The sequence below is a fragment of the Larimichthys crocea genome, chromosome VI, assembly GCF_000972845.2.
Source record: "Larimichthys crocea isolate SSNF chromosome VI, L_crocea_2.0, whole genome shotgun sequence".
In the NCBI taxonomy this organism is placed as follows: Eukaryota; Metazoa; Chordata; class Actinopteri; family Sciaenidae; genus Larimichthys; species Larimichthys crocea.
The window spans coordinates 10,068,105-10,087,636 of NC_040016.1; the positions used below are offsets into that span (position 1 = coordinate 10,068,105).

A 19,532-nucleotide genomic window follows, 5' to 3' on the forward strand; every position below is an offset into this window, starting at 1 on the left:
AACTGAAGAGATGGAAAACAACAGATCTGTAATGTTTCTAAACACAATATTTCCATCGTTTGAGCTGTAACTGAGGTCTTTTCATTACCCTCATACTGTTTCGCTTTCTTCTTCTGCAATGGTTTAATGGCATCAAGCTGGAGAATTAGTGCCATCAACTGTTTATCTTGATGTGCCCAGTTTCTAATATTCGCAAAAGAACAGTGAATCAAAAAACACACACTCATTTGCACTTTTGTTTGCCAATTTTCTGGACATTTGGATGGAAACTTGACTAATGAGACTAACATTTGTGATTTAAATATTAAAATATCTAAAAAATATCAGAATGATTGGTGCAGACATTTATGTTCCCCACAGGCTAAACTGCAATAACTTTCAGAAGTATTTAAATTAGTTTAATTTGCTTAACATCAGTGTGTTAATATTATTACTGAGAGCCTGTTATCATGCTGATGTTAGCCTTACATAGCATGGCTGTGAACTCTTTTATCTTGTTTCACGTTTGCTCTTGTATGAGTCCAACCAAGAGAACATTTTAGAGAAATCCAGATGAGAAAAGAGTTTAAATCAGGTTTATGCTGATCCGTAACACTCTGTACTTCTTGTGAAATCTCAGCCTTAATTGCAGAGTTCACAGCCAGAGCGGTGATAGAATGAGACCTAAAATTAGCCGTCACTCCCGAGTGAACAAGATCCACATCCTGAGCCGTTCATCATAAACAGAAGCTCGTTCTGGGAGAACCTGATCGGCGCAGGCTCAGGTAACAGGAGGCACTTGTTGACCTCACCTGCCTCGAGCTCTCAGTATCGGCACCTTTTACACAGCAGCTACTTCACAGCTTCTGTGACCTGCGAGTGAAATGTAGACCACTTTCAAAACTGGTTTGAGCAGTTCTCCATCAAAAAAGACATGTCATCTGAACCATGCTTAAAGAAGGGCCGAGTCCATAAAGCTCACAAGGGGGATATTATTTCCACTGGCAGCCATTGTGAGTGTCAACCCCTGCCAAGCACGTCTAAGGTGACATGTATCACAATGACTACAGCAAAATGGCAGAACACACTGCCTGTGATACCATCCGAGAGGTGATATTTGTTGTCACTTGTTGTGACAGATATCAAACAGATCGGACTGCTTTTATCGTTGATTACATTTCATCCCATGAAGAATTCATGCAGATTGGACCACCTGCTGTTTTTTGCATGTGTTCAGTGTTCGAGGCTCATCTGCTTGATTTCTGAAGCAGCACTTCCCGCCCCTCCCAACAAACCACCTCCAAATGATCAACCACACAGATTAAACGCCTCAGCTTCAGTTTCTCAGCCTGCTACACCGCGATCGTGATGATGATTTTGACACAAGTTGACCGACCGTAAGAGAAAATACATTTGCGATGATGTAAAACAAGACTTTTTGTGCTATGTAGGAGAGAGAAAGAACCCTGTGCTCAAATCTTTGCTATTTTTACTGAACGCTAATTATGACACGAGATAACACCTCCGCTTCTCAGAGGAAGTGCTAGCATTAACAATGACATCGCTGTTTGCACGTCTCATGTCATGAATTTATGAAGAGAAAAGGCTCTGAACAGAGATTTATTCTCAGTCTTCTAACGTTTTCCTTGAACGTGTGATCCTAGTGTGATTGTTACAGGAATATTTTCACTTTTCTGTCACTGTTCGGGCTGCTACTGTCAAATCAAGGTCCAAAAAATAAAGTTTTGAGGGCTTATGTTCCAGCTACACATTCACATTCTTATATATGATTTCTGATATTTTTATATATATCCTGTATGTTTTTGTACAAATTGTAAATCTCTGTGAGCCTCCTTTGTGATTTGGGGCTATGAAATAAACTAATGACTTAACTGAATGAATTGATTTGACTACATCCACTACCCTACCCTATTGAACACATACAGAACAAACACTAAAAACTAGCCTGAAGCTCACATTAAAACTGAATAATACAGAATGACCAAAACTCTCATAATTAAATTTCTCACTGAAAGTGTAATTAAAGCTGCACAAATCAATATTTTCGTATAAATAATGACGGGGAGAATCTGAAAGGGGTTCCTAGTTATTAAAGAATAACTCAGACTCTCAAATTACAACACGGCTGTTCACACATCCTGTATAATGACAGCCTCACCTTGCTGAAATAGGCCAGGCGCTGACTCACAGCTCAAACTGACCAGTGATACTGACTGTAATAAGATCAGACTCACTCTTGGCTGTAGGATTAACATCCTCATGTTATGCAAGCCTCCTCTCCCAAAATGAAGCACCTTCTGCTCACCTTCTGTCCAACTGTCACAGCCTTGCACTTCAGTACAGTATGCACACCTCTGATGTACGGCACGCTGTATTTATAGCACAGTAAGTATAATCTGATACCAGAAGTGGCTCTACAGAAAATGGCTGTTGTTCAGCGAGCCCATTATTGCTATTAAACACCATTATGGTTACGTAAATGTGAGGTGTGGAGAGGGGCTGTTCACTTCAGCTGGTAGGAGTAGGATGTGGGGGCGGATGAAGAGTGAATCACAGATTACTGAAAGGATGGAGCGGCATAGATGATCCAGGTGAGCTCCAGCTTGTTGCAGGGGAGGAGGAAGAGGAGGAGGAGGAGGGGGTGCTTACGTGAGAGAGAGGGTGAAGTGAAAGCGCTGGCGGAGGCCCTTGAAGGTCAGGAAGGAGTGCGGGGGGAAGTTGCGCATGGTCATCTCGCAGTAGGGCTTCTCGTAGCCGCCCGGCGGACACTCGCATTTAAACCCGCCGACCAGCAGGTTGACACATGAGCCGCCGTTCTTGCAGACTCCCGGAGCACAGCGGCCTGAGCGGGAGGACAGCTCGCAGCGCTCGCCTGGACAAAGAGGAGGATGGAGAAAGAAATGAGGATTAATATTGTTTGTGACAAGCAGCATCACCTCAGTCATCCCTGTGGCTTCCACCTCAGGGACTTTACCCTGATATATGCCTTCTCTCTGCCACTGCAGCGGCCCCTATATGCGCCATTATAGGAGATGTAACCTCATCCACCTAAAATATACAGCCGCACTGATTCAAACGTACAGGAGGAGATGAAAAATAAATAAAGACGTTATTGTCAGAGTGTATCAGAGGAGTAAGAAGTCAAAATCTTTCTCTTCAAATGTTTCTGAACTCGCTCTCTCTCCTCTGTGTCACACCCAGCGTGACTCCTCCTCCCTCTGGGGATATGTTTGCAGTTTGTGCTGCATTTATATTCAGTGGGACGACCTGACGTCTCAAAGCAGCGAGCTGGAAGTGTTTATGCATTCAGACTCCGAGGCCGTCAAATGAAATTATTGCAGTTTCTGCAGACTGTGGTGGATCATGATGATTACTTTCAGCCTTTTTCGCACCGAACAGACATTTGAGTTCATTTTTACATTACAATGTCGATGTCATGTTCTGCCTATCTATCCAGCCTGATTTACAGAAAGTCTCTCCAAATACAATATCTATATTGAAGCTTCACACGTGTATTTTATCACAAACAGTTTATGGAGATTCATATCGAGTCGAGAGATTCACCTTTCAGAGGCAAACCTACACACACCACACCGGCAGCATTAATCATATCAGAGCTGAACTAATTAGTCAATTAATCAGTTTGTTGACAAACAGAAAATAAGTCATCTATTTTGATAATTAATGAATCCTTTCAGTGTTTTCAAAGCAAAGATGTCACAAATTTATTTGGTGGTTTTCTCCGTCTTCTCTGATAACTGAACATTCTGTTGATCAGCAAAAATACAATATTTAAAAGACCATATTGATACTTTATAGACAATTATTCAATTCAATAACGGAGAAAATCATCAACAGATTAATCAAAGTTGAAAATAATCGTTCGGCGCTGTGATGGATCACACTGAGCTGAGCAACACTACAGGCCAAAAAAAGCAAACGGTGAATCAATCTGAAGGGGAAGAGGAGTACAGCAGCATGCCGGATGTGCACAGACAATGAGACTGTGTCCCTGTTGGACCATCGTCCTCCTCGGGCCCTGCGGCCCGGCTCACGTGTGCCGTTTGTCTGGATCCTCCGGATGGGAGGTTGCAGTAGTTGCTCAGGCGAGACTGCACGCTCCCTCATGTGTGAGCTGGAATTTGTGTCAAAGCCATTCAGCCAGCAGTGTGGAAGACTTCCACTGTGTGCTACAGCACTACTGTAACACTGGCACACAAACACGCATCTTCATCCAACACCACTGACACACAGGCCTTTTATTTACTCTTTGACTGTTAATCACTCCATTCACAGCCCGCTGAGAGCAAGTTTCTTTCTGCCGCTGTTGGGGTTTGTTTATTTAGTCAAAGTGAATCCAACAGATGCTGGACGAGACGTTTTTTTAATTTACAGAAAGAAATTACAGAGAAGTTCAGAGCACAACGATTAAAGCTGAAGGAAGGATTTTAATTAATTAATAAAAGCTTTACAGTAATAACTTCTGGGTTGCCAGGTCGTGGGTCCGCATTTAGCGGGTTTACATCTTCTACCGACATGGCTTGGTTTGACTGCTTGCCTGATCTTAAATTCACAGAAGAGGACTCCTCTCGTGAACTGTTGACCTCCTGGAAGAAGGCAAAACCTTTTGTTAAAGATTGACTAACATTTATAACTGCAGGACTGACGCCTTATTGTTAAGCTGGAAAACTCTCAGCCTTTCATTATTTAAAGGTTTTATTCATGCAGGTTTCTTTTTACTTGTATGTTCACAACCTTACATTTCAAAAGGCCTTTTTAGTTATGCTTTTGTAATGATTAACTGATCTGTAAGACGCCAAATGAATTGGATTTTAAGCCAAAGCCATTAATGAAAACATACTAAATGTGCTCTTTTTTTAAAAAGTGGTATAAAAACTTATAACACAGCTCGGTCCTGCTCTGTTTCAGAAGCAACAAAATGGAGCGATAAACCTGCTCTACCCGGTCAGCACAGGACAAACTGCTGTCATGTTCTTACTCATGATGACAAACAGCTGCTGCTGGCCACCCAGTTGGAAAATAAAACCTTTCTGTTACAGTGCTGTCTGCCTCGTTATTAATTCAGCAACTTGCTGTCGGCAATAAACTACTTGTGTTTCTTTAAGCAGTCACAGCGGTCAAACATTGCATCAGCAAACAGAGCTGTATTAAACAGGGATGCTCGGATTGTGACACCGAAATGTGCTTCACTATCTAACACTGCATTTTGGTACAGGTGTATACATACGCTCGACCACAGTGATGCTTTTCAGTGTTCATCCCATCCCTGTGGGACGTCTCCACCACGTTGCCAGGTGAGGAGCACAGCGGGGCAGGGATGGGCTCACAGTCACAAATCTACAGAATATCTCGATCAATAATTCAAACACGTCTCCTCTGCTCTATTTACACTCTATATGTCCACCCACTGCCCATACCCTATGTTTGCAGCCAGAATAAATGATTATGGCAGCAAATCCAAGATGCTGTTTTTATTTGGACAGGAGGAGACACTTCAGTTCCTCGATTTCTGTTTTTGATGAACACATTTATATAGACATTATATATACGTATATATGAAGGTAGGGGTGACTGGATGGATTAAAAGTCACGTTTAAACATCAGACAAAGCAGATATATCGTGGAATATAATTCAAAATATTAAAAGCCCAGTCTGTAAGGATATGTTGGCAGAAATATAATATTCAGAAGCATGTTTTTATTAATGTATGATCCCCTGAAAAGAATGATTGTTGTGCCCTTCATATCTACAGAGAGAGCCGGTCCTCTTACATGGAGTCTACCATGTTGCATCACCATGTTTCTACAGTACAAACTAAATTCAGCCACCATAGTTCCTCCTACATGACTGGGGGATGATGGGGGGATACGAGGTGGGTGATTCAGTTGGTTGCAGTCTGCAGCTTCACTGCTAGATGCCACTAAATCCTACACACAGGGCCTTTAACGGGTCAGCCAACACATTAGCAAAATTATTCTTGTTTTTCTCCAACATAAAATCAAAAAAAGCAGGCGATAATTTATCAGCAAAATGGACTTGTAGCATTTAATGGCTCTACCAGTTTATTATAAACTGATCCCAGAGGATCATCACACAGTAAATGTGACAAATAACAAGCATGAGGCTTGCTTCAGATATATTCACGCTAAGAGATCTTATTTATCGAAGCCAGTAAACAATCCAAAGCAACATTTATAATTAAACGCAACAAGAAAATTAACAAAAGATGCAGTGTAACTTTGCACCTCCCCTGTGTTCAAGCTGCTCCTGCGGAGGAAGTTTCCTCCGAGGTCCAAAACCTGAACAGGTGTGTCTCGGCTGCTAGGTAACAGATGAACATCATCGATTGGGTGAATCCCTCCAGACACACCAAACACAACAAGCTCGGGGAAGCTGAGAGCAGGATCCACGATCAACACAGCAAGAGACTCCGAACCAGCTCAGGAGTACGGAGGTGTATAATGAGATGAGGTGATCAATAAGAGAATAGATACATGACCTCGAGCTGTATCTGTGATCAGATCTGCTCATCACTACAGGTCATCCAGAGCCCGAGGACCAACACTTTTATGTGTTATAAGCAAGTACTGTGAGTGAGAGAGCAGCAGCTGGGATCTTTGTTGCATCTCTCTCTCTCTCTGCTTTTTTCCCTTCAGCTGAGAAAGAGACATTTCAAACTCTCAGAGATAAAAAGACGGTGACTGTGCATAACATCAAGAAGTAGATAGATCTACATTAAATACACAAACTGCTGACTAGTTTTTAGTGCCTGTCCTCGTGTTATCTTACATGAAAATGATCTCAACGAGCTCCACACTGTTAGGCCGCATTCAGACAGGATCCAGCGCTGCTGTGAAAACACAGGTTTTTCCATTCATTTGAGTCGGAATAGTGCATTTTGGCTGTGGCGATGTGGGCCACAGGGGTGTCCGCCAAAGAACGCAGTGACCTGCAGCAGAGAAGTTGAGCCGAACACAACTTTTGGAAAAATGCAGCCCGATGTCACGCTGCAGCTGCCAATGAGGCGATCAGAACGGTCAAATTGCTGCACAGTCAGCCTGAAATGTTAGACTATCCAGGTGGATTCATGAATACTGATACACTACCTGTTGCGTTCTGGCTTTGTTTATTTCATGTACCCAACTTCTAAATCTGTATCTGGCTCGCAATTTACGCTGCAAAACAAGAGACACCGAGAAGTTTCCTCTGGTTTGAGTGAGAGAGACAGAGAGAGCGAACGGTGATTGAGCGACGTAGAGAGTGAATGAGAGTGAGTGAGCGCCAGTCTCGATAAAGCCGGTTAATCGGTTAATTAAAAAGTTATTTCTTGACCCCACCCTCACACACCAATGCACAACCATGCGTCGATTCACAGCAGTGCCTAATCTTGTCTAAATGAACCCTTAAGGATGCAGATTTTAAATTCGAACAAGACAGCACTGGTAGTGGTTAAGAAAGAGGTATTTGCCAAAAAAATGTACATTAATGGGATAAAAGGTCGCATTGGTTGGCATCCGAACACAACAACAGCCTGCCAGTACTCTGATTTTAAAACCAGCCCATGTGTCTGGCAATGTTTTTACTTTACTCCATGCCATCTCTCTCTCTAATTGTAGTGGCTTTCAGTGCTTGGCAGGTGCTGATTTCAAACATTGGTGTAAGAATTTTAAAAAATTTAAAAATGGGAGTGGGAACATTCACCAGTGTTTGATCCAAAAGCATGTCTGCACATTAAAATAACATGAACGCATTCTGGTTTAGTGAATGGATTACAAGAGAAAAAACAGACTCTCTCTCGTCACAGAGAGGAAGAGGTCAGCAGAAACACATGCAGGATGGTGTAATTCACTCATTTCCATACAGACAGTCTTTAAAAAGAAAAGACAACACGTATTTAAGTGAAGCATGTGGGAGAGGTAAAAAAAAAAACTTCAACAGAATGACTCAGCCGATCCGAATCATTCGCTTTGTCCTTCTGAAGAACAGCAAAGACGATGGCGGTTATATTTTTTCATTTTCTTTGCTGCTACCATCTGGCAACGCCTACGGCCCAACAGTCACACACACACAGAAACAGTATTAACACATAAGCATACCACAGACTTTCTTACACACATAATCACAGCTGAGTAATTTAGCACTCACTCTGGCACACACAAACTCAGCGCTAAATGGTCACCAAAGCAGAACAGTGGGAGTTGTAGATCACAGAGGAATGCCTTGTTTGATCAGACAAACATCCTCAATCGTCAACTTCATCACCACATTTAACTCTCGGGATAACTCCTGCACACTGGAGCTATGGGGATCTAAACTCCCTCCTGATGGTGATTAATGTAGTTGACTGTGGGCTCTGCTGTTTTCAGTGTAACCAAATGAAAATACGCCCACTTCATCCACGCACACAATCGCCCTCTGTCTCTGCTGATTCACGTTAAAAGCACCTGCAGTTCAGCTCCCAACACCCACACCTGTGCACAAGAATACCTAAGTGCCAATCAGCCTGGACTCTGAGTGACCGAGCCCACGCGTTCAAACACTGACACTATTTCAGACTTCACAAACAGCGGCATAAATAGGTGTTAAAACCTTTTAACGTTCGATGGGGAATAATGGAAGCGATGGCATTACCGAGAGCACAAAGACAAGAATGTGAACGAGACCTTTCTTTTGGCAGTAAATGTGATCTGTAGCTGAAGTGAAAATCAGATGTTATTTAATTAAGAAAATCATCTACACGCTGAAATCTGTGAAAGCATCTTTTTAATAATAAAGCTTTCTTTACTGTCTTCAAGGGAAATGTGAAGGTTTTTACCTTGAAGAACATCCCTGATGGAAAGCTCGCTTATTAAAGAGATTCATGCTCAGATTTCAGAGTACGGATGCTTTTCTTCATCGAGTTGGATCGTCTTTAGCTTCAGCACCTCAGTCGAGCCTGATACAGATTGAGTGAGCTGCGTTTTTCTCCGTTTAAAATCACGTTACAAAAGTAGAAAGTAAAGTGGTCCTTCATCAGTGCTGAGTGCACAGCTGCTGAACATCTGCACATAAATGTAGTGACTCTGCCCTAAAATATTACCAAAGTATCATCTCTAACATCAATCACTGCAGAATTTCAACCCTCCTCCATTTAGCATTTATATGATCTATATAAAGAAGTACATATAAGCATATACTATATAGAAAGTATAATGCACTATACTGTAGTCTTAAGCTGATTTAAGGACTTTTTAAGTGTTTATTAATGCACCTAATACGTTTATAGTCACATAAAAAGTCTCTAGATTATATATTTTTTGTATGTACTTGCATTTGTATTTATTTAATATTCCTTCATTCTCCTTCAAAACTAACAAAACTCCTTGTTCTTGAGTGTATCTGCCAAATGTGTCTGAAACCTTACAGTTTTACAGTTTTAAACCTGCCAGTGCACGAATACATGTGTATAAATAGTTTTTAACTGCAAATACTGACAATGTTATAGTGTATATTATTACTATGTTATACTGTGTTATCAATTATTCATATAAAGTTTATGCATAGTTCCACTACATTGGAGAAAGTATAACTGTACAGAGTGAAGGTTCAGCCTTATAGAGATATATCCCTGCATTAAGAATATGACTTGAGTAGAAGGAGAAAAGTATTTACAGCAAAATGTACTTCCGCCTTCGACTTGAGGCAGGCCGAATAACGCCTGAGTGTTCAAAAAAAATAAATAAAATTATGTTAACCCTTGAAGTTATGACCACATTTATGCATAATGTGGTCATAACTTCAAGCGTTAACATAATTTGTACGGGTGAGTTAAATAGAAAATCAGCCTCAGTACAGTTGCCATGAATGGAGAAATTGGCTATAGAGACCAAAACAGTTTTTGTACAACACTGTAAATATGTTTATTTCTGCTGTGAAGTTGGACATATTAGCATGGGGACTTATGGAGATCGTTCTGTAGCCAGCCTCAAGTGGACATTTGAGGAACTGCAAGTATTTTATATACTGCTGTGTAGCATAAGTTTTAATAGTACATCAGAATTTATTTGTTTATTATATACTGTATTAATAAAATAACTGTATGTCGATGTAATCACAGGAAGTAAAGCTGAGTTCACAGAAGTGAAATAAATCCATTAAAATGGCACTGAAGTACAGTACTTGAACACTGACACCAGTTCATATAATAAACCAACTAGCACGGTACTTCAAAGACAAGATGAAACTCTAAATCACATTAAAAAGTCAGAGTTTGACCCACTTAACCTCTCAACACAAAGATGGGGCAACTACCCTAATATTCATACTGTATAAATTAGCATGTTTAATCCCCTTTCCTCTTTAAACTCTTTTTAAACTTCTCCCTTCTTCCCCTAACGATAAAACGAGCAAGCAGACAGTCTTTAACCCTTTGAGGATGTGAATAATTTTTGGAGCAGAGACCGAATAATAATTCCTTCAATTGGTCGGCAATTCTGCTGCGAACAGTAATAAATTAGTTCTTCATTATGACTGAAAATAGACACTTCGGTCTTCTCTGCTTCGGCATGCTGTGTGCTTTGAGATATATATTTTTTTAATCTGCTGTATTTTTATTACGAGGTGCTTTACAGCCAGAGGACGCTCTCCATCTGTAGCCATCTATAATTAATAATTTCCTTCCATTATTCCACTCAGCGACACGACACTCTGGACAGAGAAGCTGGTGTTGTTTTTTCTTCACCGCAAATAACATCCGACACAAAGTAAAGATTGTTCCTTTAAATAGACATCAGCAGGGAAACAGAGGTTTGTTTTATCATCGATTTTCCTGTGCTTTGTATGTTTACAGTCCACTCCTACAGCTCGGGATGAGGTTTTGAGTGTAGGTGTGAATAATATAGACATACAGGTTATTCAATGGCAGCGGGACGATAAATAAAAATAAAGTGATCATTTAATCTTCTGCTACGGAAATGTGACCGTTTATAGGCTCCTGTTTGTTTGTTCACTTCCAGTAGCTGACTGCAAGAGGGTTACTCAGTCAATAACTCATCACTCAGCTTTTCATCAGTGTACAGGACAGTCTGCGTCTATAAAGCAGCAGGTTCAATAAAGAGTTGAAGAGGGGAGTGAATGGGACAGATGTAGACATTAAAGCCCCCGTGGGATCTTTGTGAAGGAGAAGAAATTTACATTTTGAAGGCTGCATGTGGACAGCTTGGCAGAAATGGTGACCTTTCACCTTTTAGTGGCAATACATTTGAAGACGGGATAATTATTCAGTGGCAACTCATGCAGGACAGATTGCTAAACCACTGTCCCCAAACAGTGATCGTCCAATCATAGTTTAGGAACCGTAGGTGAAGCAGGCAGCACAATGAGATGATGTGATAATGAAAAACTTGACAGGCTTTGTAACAGTAAACAAGCGAGGTCATTTGCTTTTGTAAAATGAGACGTCTCACCTGTGTAGTCTTCAAAGCACTCGCAGGTGTATCCTCCCTCTCTGCTGCGACACACGCCGTGGGCTCCGCAGGGTTTTGAGTAGCAGAGGTCGATCTCCGTCTCACAGTAATCTCCCGTGAAGCCGGTGGGGCAGCGGCAGCGCAGCCCGGCGATGGGATGTATGGGTCTGAACAGGATGGTGTCTGATGCAACAAACGGCGCCAGGCTGTCGAACTTCAGCACGGACACACACTTCATGTAGTTCTCACATGGCTCACGGAGGCAGATGTTGTCATCGAAGGGAAGAACCTCCTGGGAGGAAATCTTAGCGAGAAGGCTGCGGTTCAAGTACAACCTCTCCTGGAGCTCCTCCGAGCCGAAAAACTCTCCACCTCCACTTTCGACCCCTCTGCCAGGCCTGTCACCTCCTTGGCCAAGCCCTCCTTGACGATGGGGTCCCTCACCCAACACAGGCACGGCTACAGACAGGCTGACGTTGAGGATGCGAGCGCTGACGTCTGTGTCGTCTTGAATGTTAAAGATGACGACGTCTTCGGGGGAAGCAGACAGGACACGGGCCACGCCGTCCAGGAACTGGGCGAGCAGCAGGGAGAGGAAGTGTTCTTGGGAAGTGTTGGCAAGCCTCAGTGTGATACTGTTGGACAGCATTTCATCGGTGATGATGGTGACTTGAAGGAGGCACTGGGCTGACACTGAGTGGACACCATCTGAAAACACAAGGAAAAAAGTCAACGTCGGACTAACGAACATTTCATAGCGAGTGGTTTGTGATCCAAAATAAGTCCAAAATAAATGAGAACAACTGATGATCAGGCTGGGTGAAGATAACTTGATGTACTTCCAGGTCTTAAGTTACGGCGTTACTTGATGCACAATGTTTTGTTTCACATTTCTGCGGCTGTAAATTTCCTAGGGAAATTATCCTTAAATCACTGCACAGGAGGGAAACAGCTGACTAAACAGGCAACATATGACAGGAAGACTCATCACTTGTCATGGAGACAGATGTAGGATGTTCCCTTCACCCTCAATCCACTGATGAAGGCTGTGTGATGGCTGAAAGCTGGACCAGATTGTTTATGTAAAAGCATAAGGCTGGAAATATTTGATATTTCTGTAATTATCAACAAATCCCATTAAAAGATTAAAACCAACAATACATTAGTTTGTCTCCAAATACTTTCTGACTTTAAATAACGGTCCTGAATTTATACTTTAAAACAAAATAATGCAGCTGGGTACTGTAGGTATTAGCAAATATTATTCAGAAATGTATTAATACACACTTTGTGCAAAAGTGAGTATTTACAGAGTGATGCAGAAGCAACAGCACAGATCTCAAATTGACCACAAACCACAAAAATAACAGTGATGGAAACCAAAGGCACCGTGTCCGACACTCAGCTTCTGGTGATGTCTGTAAGTGCAGGCGGCTAAAACAATGTTTGGCCCAGATGGTTGCACAACCTCCTCTGCTGCTGTCCACCGTTATTCGCTCTTTGGCTGACAGCGCTGTCAGCAGCCCGGCAGGAGAGACACTGTGTGTGGTGCGCTCAGATTTTTCTGACTGAATGAGCAGGACGCACTTTCACTTTAACTGACTTGAGTGAAAATCTGATGTTTTCACACCACAGATAGAGGCACTAAAACGTGAGACTAAATCACAAGACTCTTAAACTGCAGTGCCCATGTTCACGATAACGAAAAGCAGTGTAATCCAGTATAATGTTGTGGCTCATTAACTGGACAACAATGACACTTTATGGCACAGAGAAACAAGATATAGCAGGCTGTGAATACACAGTGTCCTTGGTTTTTGGCCTTTTCGTGGCCTTTTTGTTGACAATAAGACAATAAGAAACAGATCCTTTAAATGACAGGATGTTTACATCCTTTTCATTTGATTTTATATTAAAAAGTCCCCAGGGATTGCAGCATCAACCCAGGGATCAGCTGCTACAACAGGATAGATGCAGGTACACGCATGAAGGAGGATTTATACAGCACCTGCTCCTGTATCAGTGGGTCCGGGTATTTGTGGTAAACCCTCACGTGTAAGCGGAGTAACAACACGGGTGTTACTGTAAACGCAAAACCAGCTGATGATGAAGGACTTAAAGCCACAGATGGTATATAAATGGACACTTTTTTACTCCTATCCTTGGCTCAGAGAGTGTTTTTGTCTTCTTCTCATGTGCCAAAGGCAGATAACAGACGTATGCCAAGACTAAGAGGGAACAAGTGTATGTTTTCTTTCAGTACAGTCCAAGTTTCTAATCAGCAATTTCACGCCTGTATTCACAACAAACGCTTTGTTTTCTTTGTCCGGAAGCAGTGATGCTGCTTCATTATACATGCCATACTGAAAGCCTTGAATTCAAGGGTTACAGCATTTTCTCAGCTCTTGTCTTTTATCTTGCTGTGATAGCAGATCCTGTTAATGTTTTATCTTCTATACATCCAATGAGCCATTCATTGAGCTTTGACTGTAGACATGTAGTGTTTTGTCTGCTATTATATAATAGGCCTGACTGTACCGTTCATTCATTCCCACGTTAGGTTGTTATTTATATGCAGATGTTGCTGCTGGTGAATAAAACATAAATGGTTCTCACATACTTAACCTATGTATGTCCTTTATACCGACGTATGTCTTTGCTAAGCTTATTTCATGCTTGCTTTGCTACTGTAACCACGTTTACAAATCAGTAAAACTGACCGGAGCAGTCATGGGCCTGCTCACCGAGGAGTAAAATTATAAAGAAAACAGGCTCGATCCTAAACCATCCAATCACAAAGAACAAAGAACACAAAGGGAAGTTCTGGATGTGGCTAACAAGCAGACTCTGGATCTGTGTCAGCCAGAGCTTCAGAGTTTCTCTGAATCCAGCAGACGGAGAAAATCTGCAATAAAAGTACAAATTAGAATCATTCAGCCGTCTCGTAGTCTCATAGTCGTAGTACATCTGTCTAGAATCATGCCTCCAATGACCTTAAATCACATCCCAGTTCATTTCAAATGTAGTTGTTGAACAGGTTGATATTTCTTAACCCTAATAAAACATAAATTAGGACATTTTTAAATATTAAAGCACCTTAAGTTGTATAAAACATTACAAGATTTACGCCCTCAATCAGTGGCAGTAGCAAAATAAATGTCTCTGTTTAATTTTAAGTGTATGTTTAAACACAAACGTTTTAAGTTTAAGTTATTTTTAAGCATGCAAACCATCAGAGTTAATAATTTAAAGCCATGACTCACTTTTGTATTTGGTAAATGTTCTTGCTGAACCACAGTCACTATGGCATCTACCGGTAAATATGGGATAAATAAATAGAAGCAACATCTGAATTTACTTTCATTTCCCAGTATTCTCTTGAGTCAGTCGCCTTTGAGACATCACTATCGAGCTCAATGATCTAAAAACAGGTGCACAAATCATAAAGACCAAGTAAATCTGGGCGATGGCGCGTTTAACTGCTTACGAGTTCAACTGTTCTTTTTGTCCCTCAAAAGTTTCCCCCTTTGAGTTGGTGGAGAGAGGCCACTATCATTTTGTCCATCACACCGCTGGCCTGCAGGTTTCTGTAGCCTCGAGAGCAAACACAAAACAGGCTTAATCAAATCAAATGTGTCATGAAAACAAGCCTCAGCCTCTCCCTCCAAAATAATCAATGGGTCGCTTTGTTTGGGGCGTCTGGACGCCGGCCAGAGAGCAGAACCTGCGAGCAGAACTCACACAAACAAACAGCACTGCCCAAAGTTACCAGATCCCTGTTTTGGCACTGGGCGAGTTTAAACACATAGTGCCAAGGGAAGGGGGGGGAGTTAGGAAAAGGGAGGAGGGGGAGGGAGGGTCATAGAGGAAGTGAGACAGAGAAGCATGTTTGACACGGCTTTAATCCTTCTGCTTTCAGTCAAGCGCTTCCAGCACTGTAATAATACAGGGCCTTAGCAGAGGAAGTGGGGGGAGGAAAAATCAAAGGACAGAGAGGAGCATGGTCGCTCCTCTAATTCACACTTTACTGTAAACACACACACTCTCACACACAGAGACACACACACACACACACACCTGTGTACACAAGAAAACACGAGAAAACACACAGAACATAACAAGCAGACGAAACGCGCCACAGCTCACAGTTTACACTTTCCAAGAAAAGACAAATTTACAACTAGAGATGAGCTGCTGAAGTTTGTTTTCATGATCAGATAATCCGTTGATTATTACTTTAGGACAGCAGTGATCTTTGTTTTAATGACGATTAACCTCTATGAACGATCAAATAAAAACGATCTAAGAGGACGAGCACGGATACGTTGACCTTTAAGGTGTGACGAGGGGTGACAAGAAGACAGACGGGCTAAAGAGGTGGCAACCACTGATCTTAATGCATATCATGATTTCCTCGAGCCTTTAAACAATTTGTTTTGTCCAACAGTCCAACACCAAGTGGTAACCTGCAGTTCCTCTAACGTCCACTTGAGGCTGGCTACAAAACAGGTCAGTCTCCATGTCCAAGTCCCCATGTTCAAATGTCCAACTTCACAGCAGAAATAAACATGTTTACAGCCTGGTACAAAAAACTGTTTTGGTCTCTATAGCTAATTTCCCCGAACATGACAACTGTACTGAGTCTGAATTTTTATTTAACTCACCCTTTCAAATTATATTAAGGCTTAAAGTTATGCATAATTAACAGTATGGATGCTTTGATTGACAGGTGAGTGCCATTACCGATGGCTTGTTTGTGCATCCAGGCGTCATTCGGCCTGCTTCCCGTCTACTGATGATCCACGTCTTTGCTGATTTTTAGATTAGCCGAGAAGCGGAAGAGGCAGGACCGCCAACATGGTGGCAGCCAACGCCGCAGAGAAGTGGAAAAACAGTTTAAAAAGCATGTTTATGTTTTTTTATCGTCTAAAATCCAAAGGCCTTCAGTTCAATATAATAAAATACTACATTTGATAAACTAGAAGCAGATGAATTTGGGAATTTTTGCTTTAGATATGTTCTGTTTAATATTCCCTCATTGCTTTGGCTATAATTTTATTGTCAGGACAAATACTCATACTTTGGTTTCACATTCCACAAACCATTACACAGGTTTAAACACAGACCTCCTGATGTTTAGAGCGAAATTCTCTAAAGAAACCAGAAAACCAGAGTCTTCATCTGTCACATAAGAAAAACACTGCTGCTACACACGCACACACACAAAGAGCTTATTGAAATCAAGGTGAGTTCTCCAAGCTGCTACAATCTAACAGTGTAAATCTGACAGTTTCATTTATTATGAATCCAGGTTTTAGACAGAGGAGCGTTTCAGCTGCCAAGCCTCGCGGGAAATTCACAATATTAAGTGCTGTACAGTAAAGCAGCGGTGCTACTACACTGTCATAGTGTTGTGAGAGCAACATTTTATTTACTGGAGAGTCTGAGCTGTTTTCTAACCTGACAGAAACCCGGCGAACAACAATCTACTTTCAACCTCAGCCAAACACAGAATAACAGTTTTCTCTCCATCCATTCAGGTCATATTATAACTGATACTCTGCAGAAACAGGAGCCAGAAAAACACAGCTCTCAGTGAACAGAGGCTCTTAAAGGTTAGGCCACATATAAGGACAGACATCGCCTTAATTATGTCCTCTGCCAATTCACATTCTTGGATGGGAACTCGGGCAGAGCTCCAGACGTAGACGCAGCGCTGGGAAACTGAGCGCGAGGAGAATCTCCCCTGAAAGGAACCAGACCATCCTTCAAAGAGGTCATTCTCCGTGGAAGGATCCTTCGCTCAGGAACGGAGGGTAAGCGGGGCGTTTTGGGGCCAAAAAGGAGGAAAAAGAGGGATGCTTAGTTGGTAACTAGATGAGGTGCCAGCTCTGAAGTGTGACACTGCTTTCAGCCCAGAGTTCGACCCCCTCTGGGCCTCTGGGTGCCAGGAATGCTCTCAGCTAGGAAGTGGCGCCAGGGAAAAGATTAAATACACACTGAGGCTGCAGGACTGCCAAGGCTGTGTACGGCATTGTGTGTGTGTGCGTGTTCATGCGCAAGTGTGCATATGTGTGGGTGGGTGGTGGTGATCCATACGTCAATACAAGCTAAGCAGAGAGTGTACATTGAAGGAGGAGTGTAGGTGTAGGAGGTGTAGGTGATGGGAAAGGAACAGAGCTTCATTAAAATCTTAAAACAGTAGCATCTGTATTTAAAGATGGGATCGCTGATTTTGGTGAGTTTTGTGCTTTTGAATTTACAGATTTATCAAAACTATAGCAAAGACAGCTGTTTCTGTGTCTTCAAGGCTGACTGATTTGAAATCATGCAGCATGTAAACAAAAATATTCTGAAGGTTCTACTGCTCATTGTCCTGATATAAAAACAGGACCAAGAAATCCTACAGGACTGATCTCTGATGATAAACAGAAGCACGTATACAAGCGGACTCGTTATAATTTACAGAGAAGAGTCTCTCAGAGACGCACAAAGGCCACGTTTGACTGTTGAGGCCTCCGCACAGAGAACATAAATTATCAGCCAGAAGGTTTGGAGAGGAGAGGAGAGGAGGGGGGGTGTACAGCTTCGTATCTGAAATATTGATGACTCCCGTCAAGAGAATTATGAACAACAAATACTCCACTGACACAATGTTATATGAGCGCAGAGGGAACACAGAGTGTTTGCAATGAAGACGCATATAATCAAAACAAGATATATACGTATCTCTGTTTTAAGCCTGCTAGGGATCTTAGTTTCGGGTATAATAGACTGCTGAGAGAGACAGAAAGAACAAATCGCTGAGACTGGCCTAATTAGAAGTTGCCATCAAATCTCACAGTTGAATCCCAGAAAATGTCAACAAAGTCATGGTGGATAGAGATCAGAAGGACTGTGTGACCAAATTACTGGAGGACAGAGACATCAACCACAACAGAGCAACAGTAACCCCCCGACCTGCTCCCTCGCAGCTTCGCCTGCGCTGGTGAGTTTATTTATGCTCTTCTCTCTCTGTTTAAAGATTAAATTAGTTGTTTTTTTCCCTTTCTTCTTTTTGTCTGCGTATAGGAGGGGACAACAAGCTACAAATGGTGTGAGTCCGATCTGAAAACCGTGACAAAAGCGACCAAAGGACACCGCTGGTGAAGGCGTCACCTTCAGTGGACTGAAGGTCAGTGGGCTGCACCAGCACCTCCTCTAGATACAGCCTGCAGAGGATTGAATAGAGCATCGGGGCAGGTTTCTGCTTCCAGCCTCACAGAGAAAATTAAAGTGGTCCTCATCAACTAAAACAGACGGCTGCATTCGAATGGCTGAGAAAGTGACTGAAAAACAGCAGTAAATTAAAGTCGCACGACACACGATTTACAGGTTGTGACGTAAAACAAGTACCAGGCCAATGATAAATGTACAGTACGTATATCACTTCCCCAATCATAGTTATAAATATAAAAGCGGCTGTTCCATTTGATATCCATGTTATGCATCCCGACTTTACACGTTAAACAATTACACCTTGTGAGACACATCTGACGTGTCCCGAAATTCAGGCAGATATTTTTGACCACGTGCAGAAGGCAGCATCTCTTGGATTTAATGGTCCAGTGTGTCAGATTTAGGCAGCTCTCTCTTTACAGACTATGACATAAATTGAACATAATATTCATACCTTAGCCCTGAGACCTGAGTGCAGCTTAGTAAATAGGATAGCATGCTGACATGATAAACTACGATGATGAACATAATTAAACATTATACCTGCTGAACGTCAGCATGTTACCATTTAGCTGAAGCTTAGTACAGCTTCACAGAGCTGCTACCACGGCTGCAGACAACTCTGTCAAGTGTAAAATGTAATGTATCAATTAACATCAGGCCGATTAACATGTGAGATATTAGCTCTGCTTACACTTGCGGTCACCAATAAAAAAAAGACTGTTCACAGCTTTACTCTGCAGGTCTGTCATGCAATTAGAGGCAGTCTTTCGGTGGTGAATAGATAATTTGTTGTTAGGCAGAACTGCAAAGGTGTTATCAAGATTTTCACATTAACTCTGTACCCG

At 42.0% G+C, this 19,532-nt stretch overlaps 1 protein-coding gene across 4 annotated transcripts in view; it reads right to left on the minus strand.

Moving 5' to 3' along the window:
- Positions 1-19,532, minus strand: part of celsr2 (cadherin, EGF LAG seven-pass G-type receptor 2) — a 61,442-nt gene that overhangs the window by 26,335 nt on the left and 15,575 nt on the right. For all 4 annotated transcript variants that reach the window (XM_019269474.2, XM_027279133.1, XM_027279132.1 and 1 more), the window contains exons 2-3: positions 11,467-12,174; positions 2,650-2,872 (exon numbers count right to left, since the gene is read on the minus strand). In XM_019269474.2, the coding sequence (XP_019125019.2) occupies positions 2,650-2,872; positions 11,467-12,174 (931 nt within the window). The remainder of the gene's footprint in view (positions 1-2,649; positions 2,873-11,466; positions 12,175-19,532) is intronic.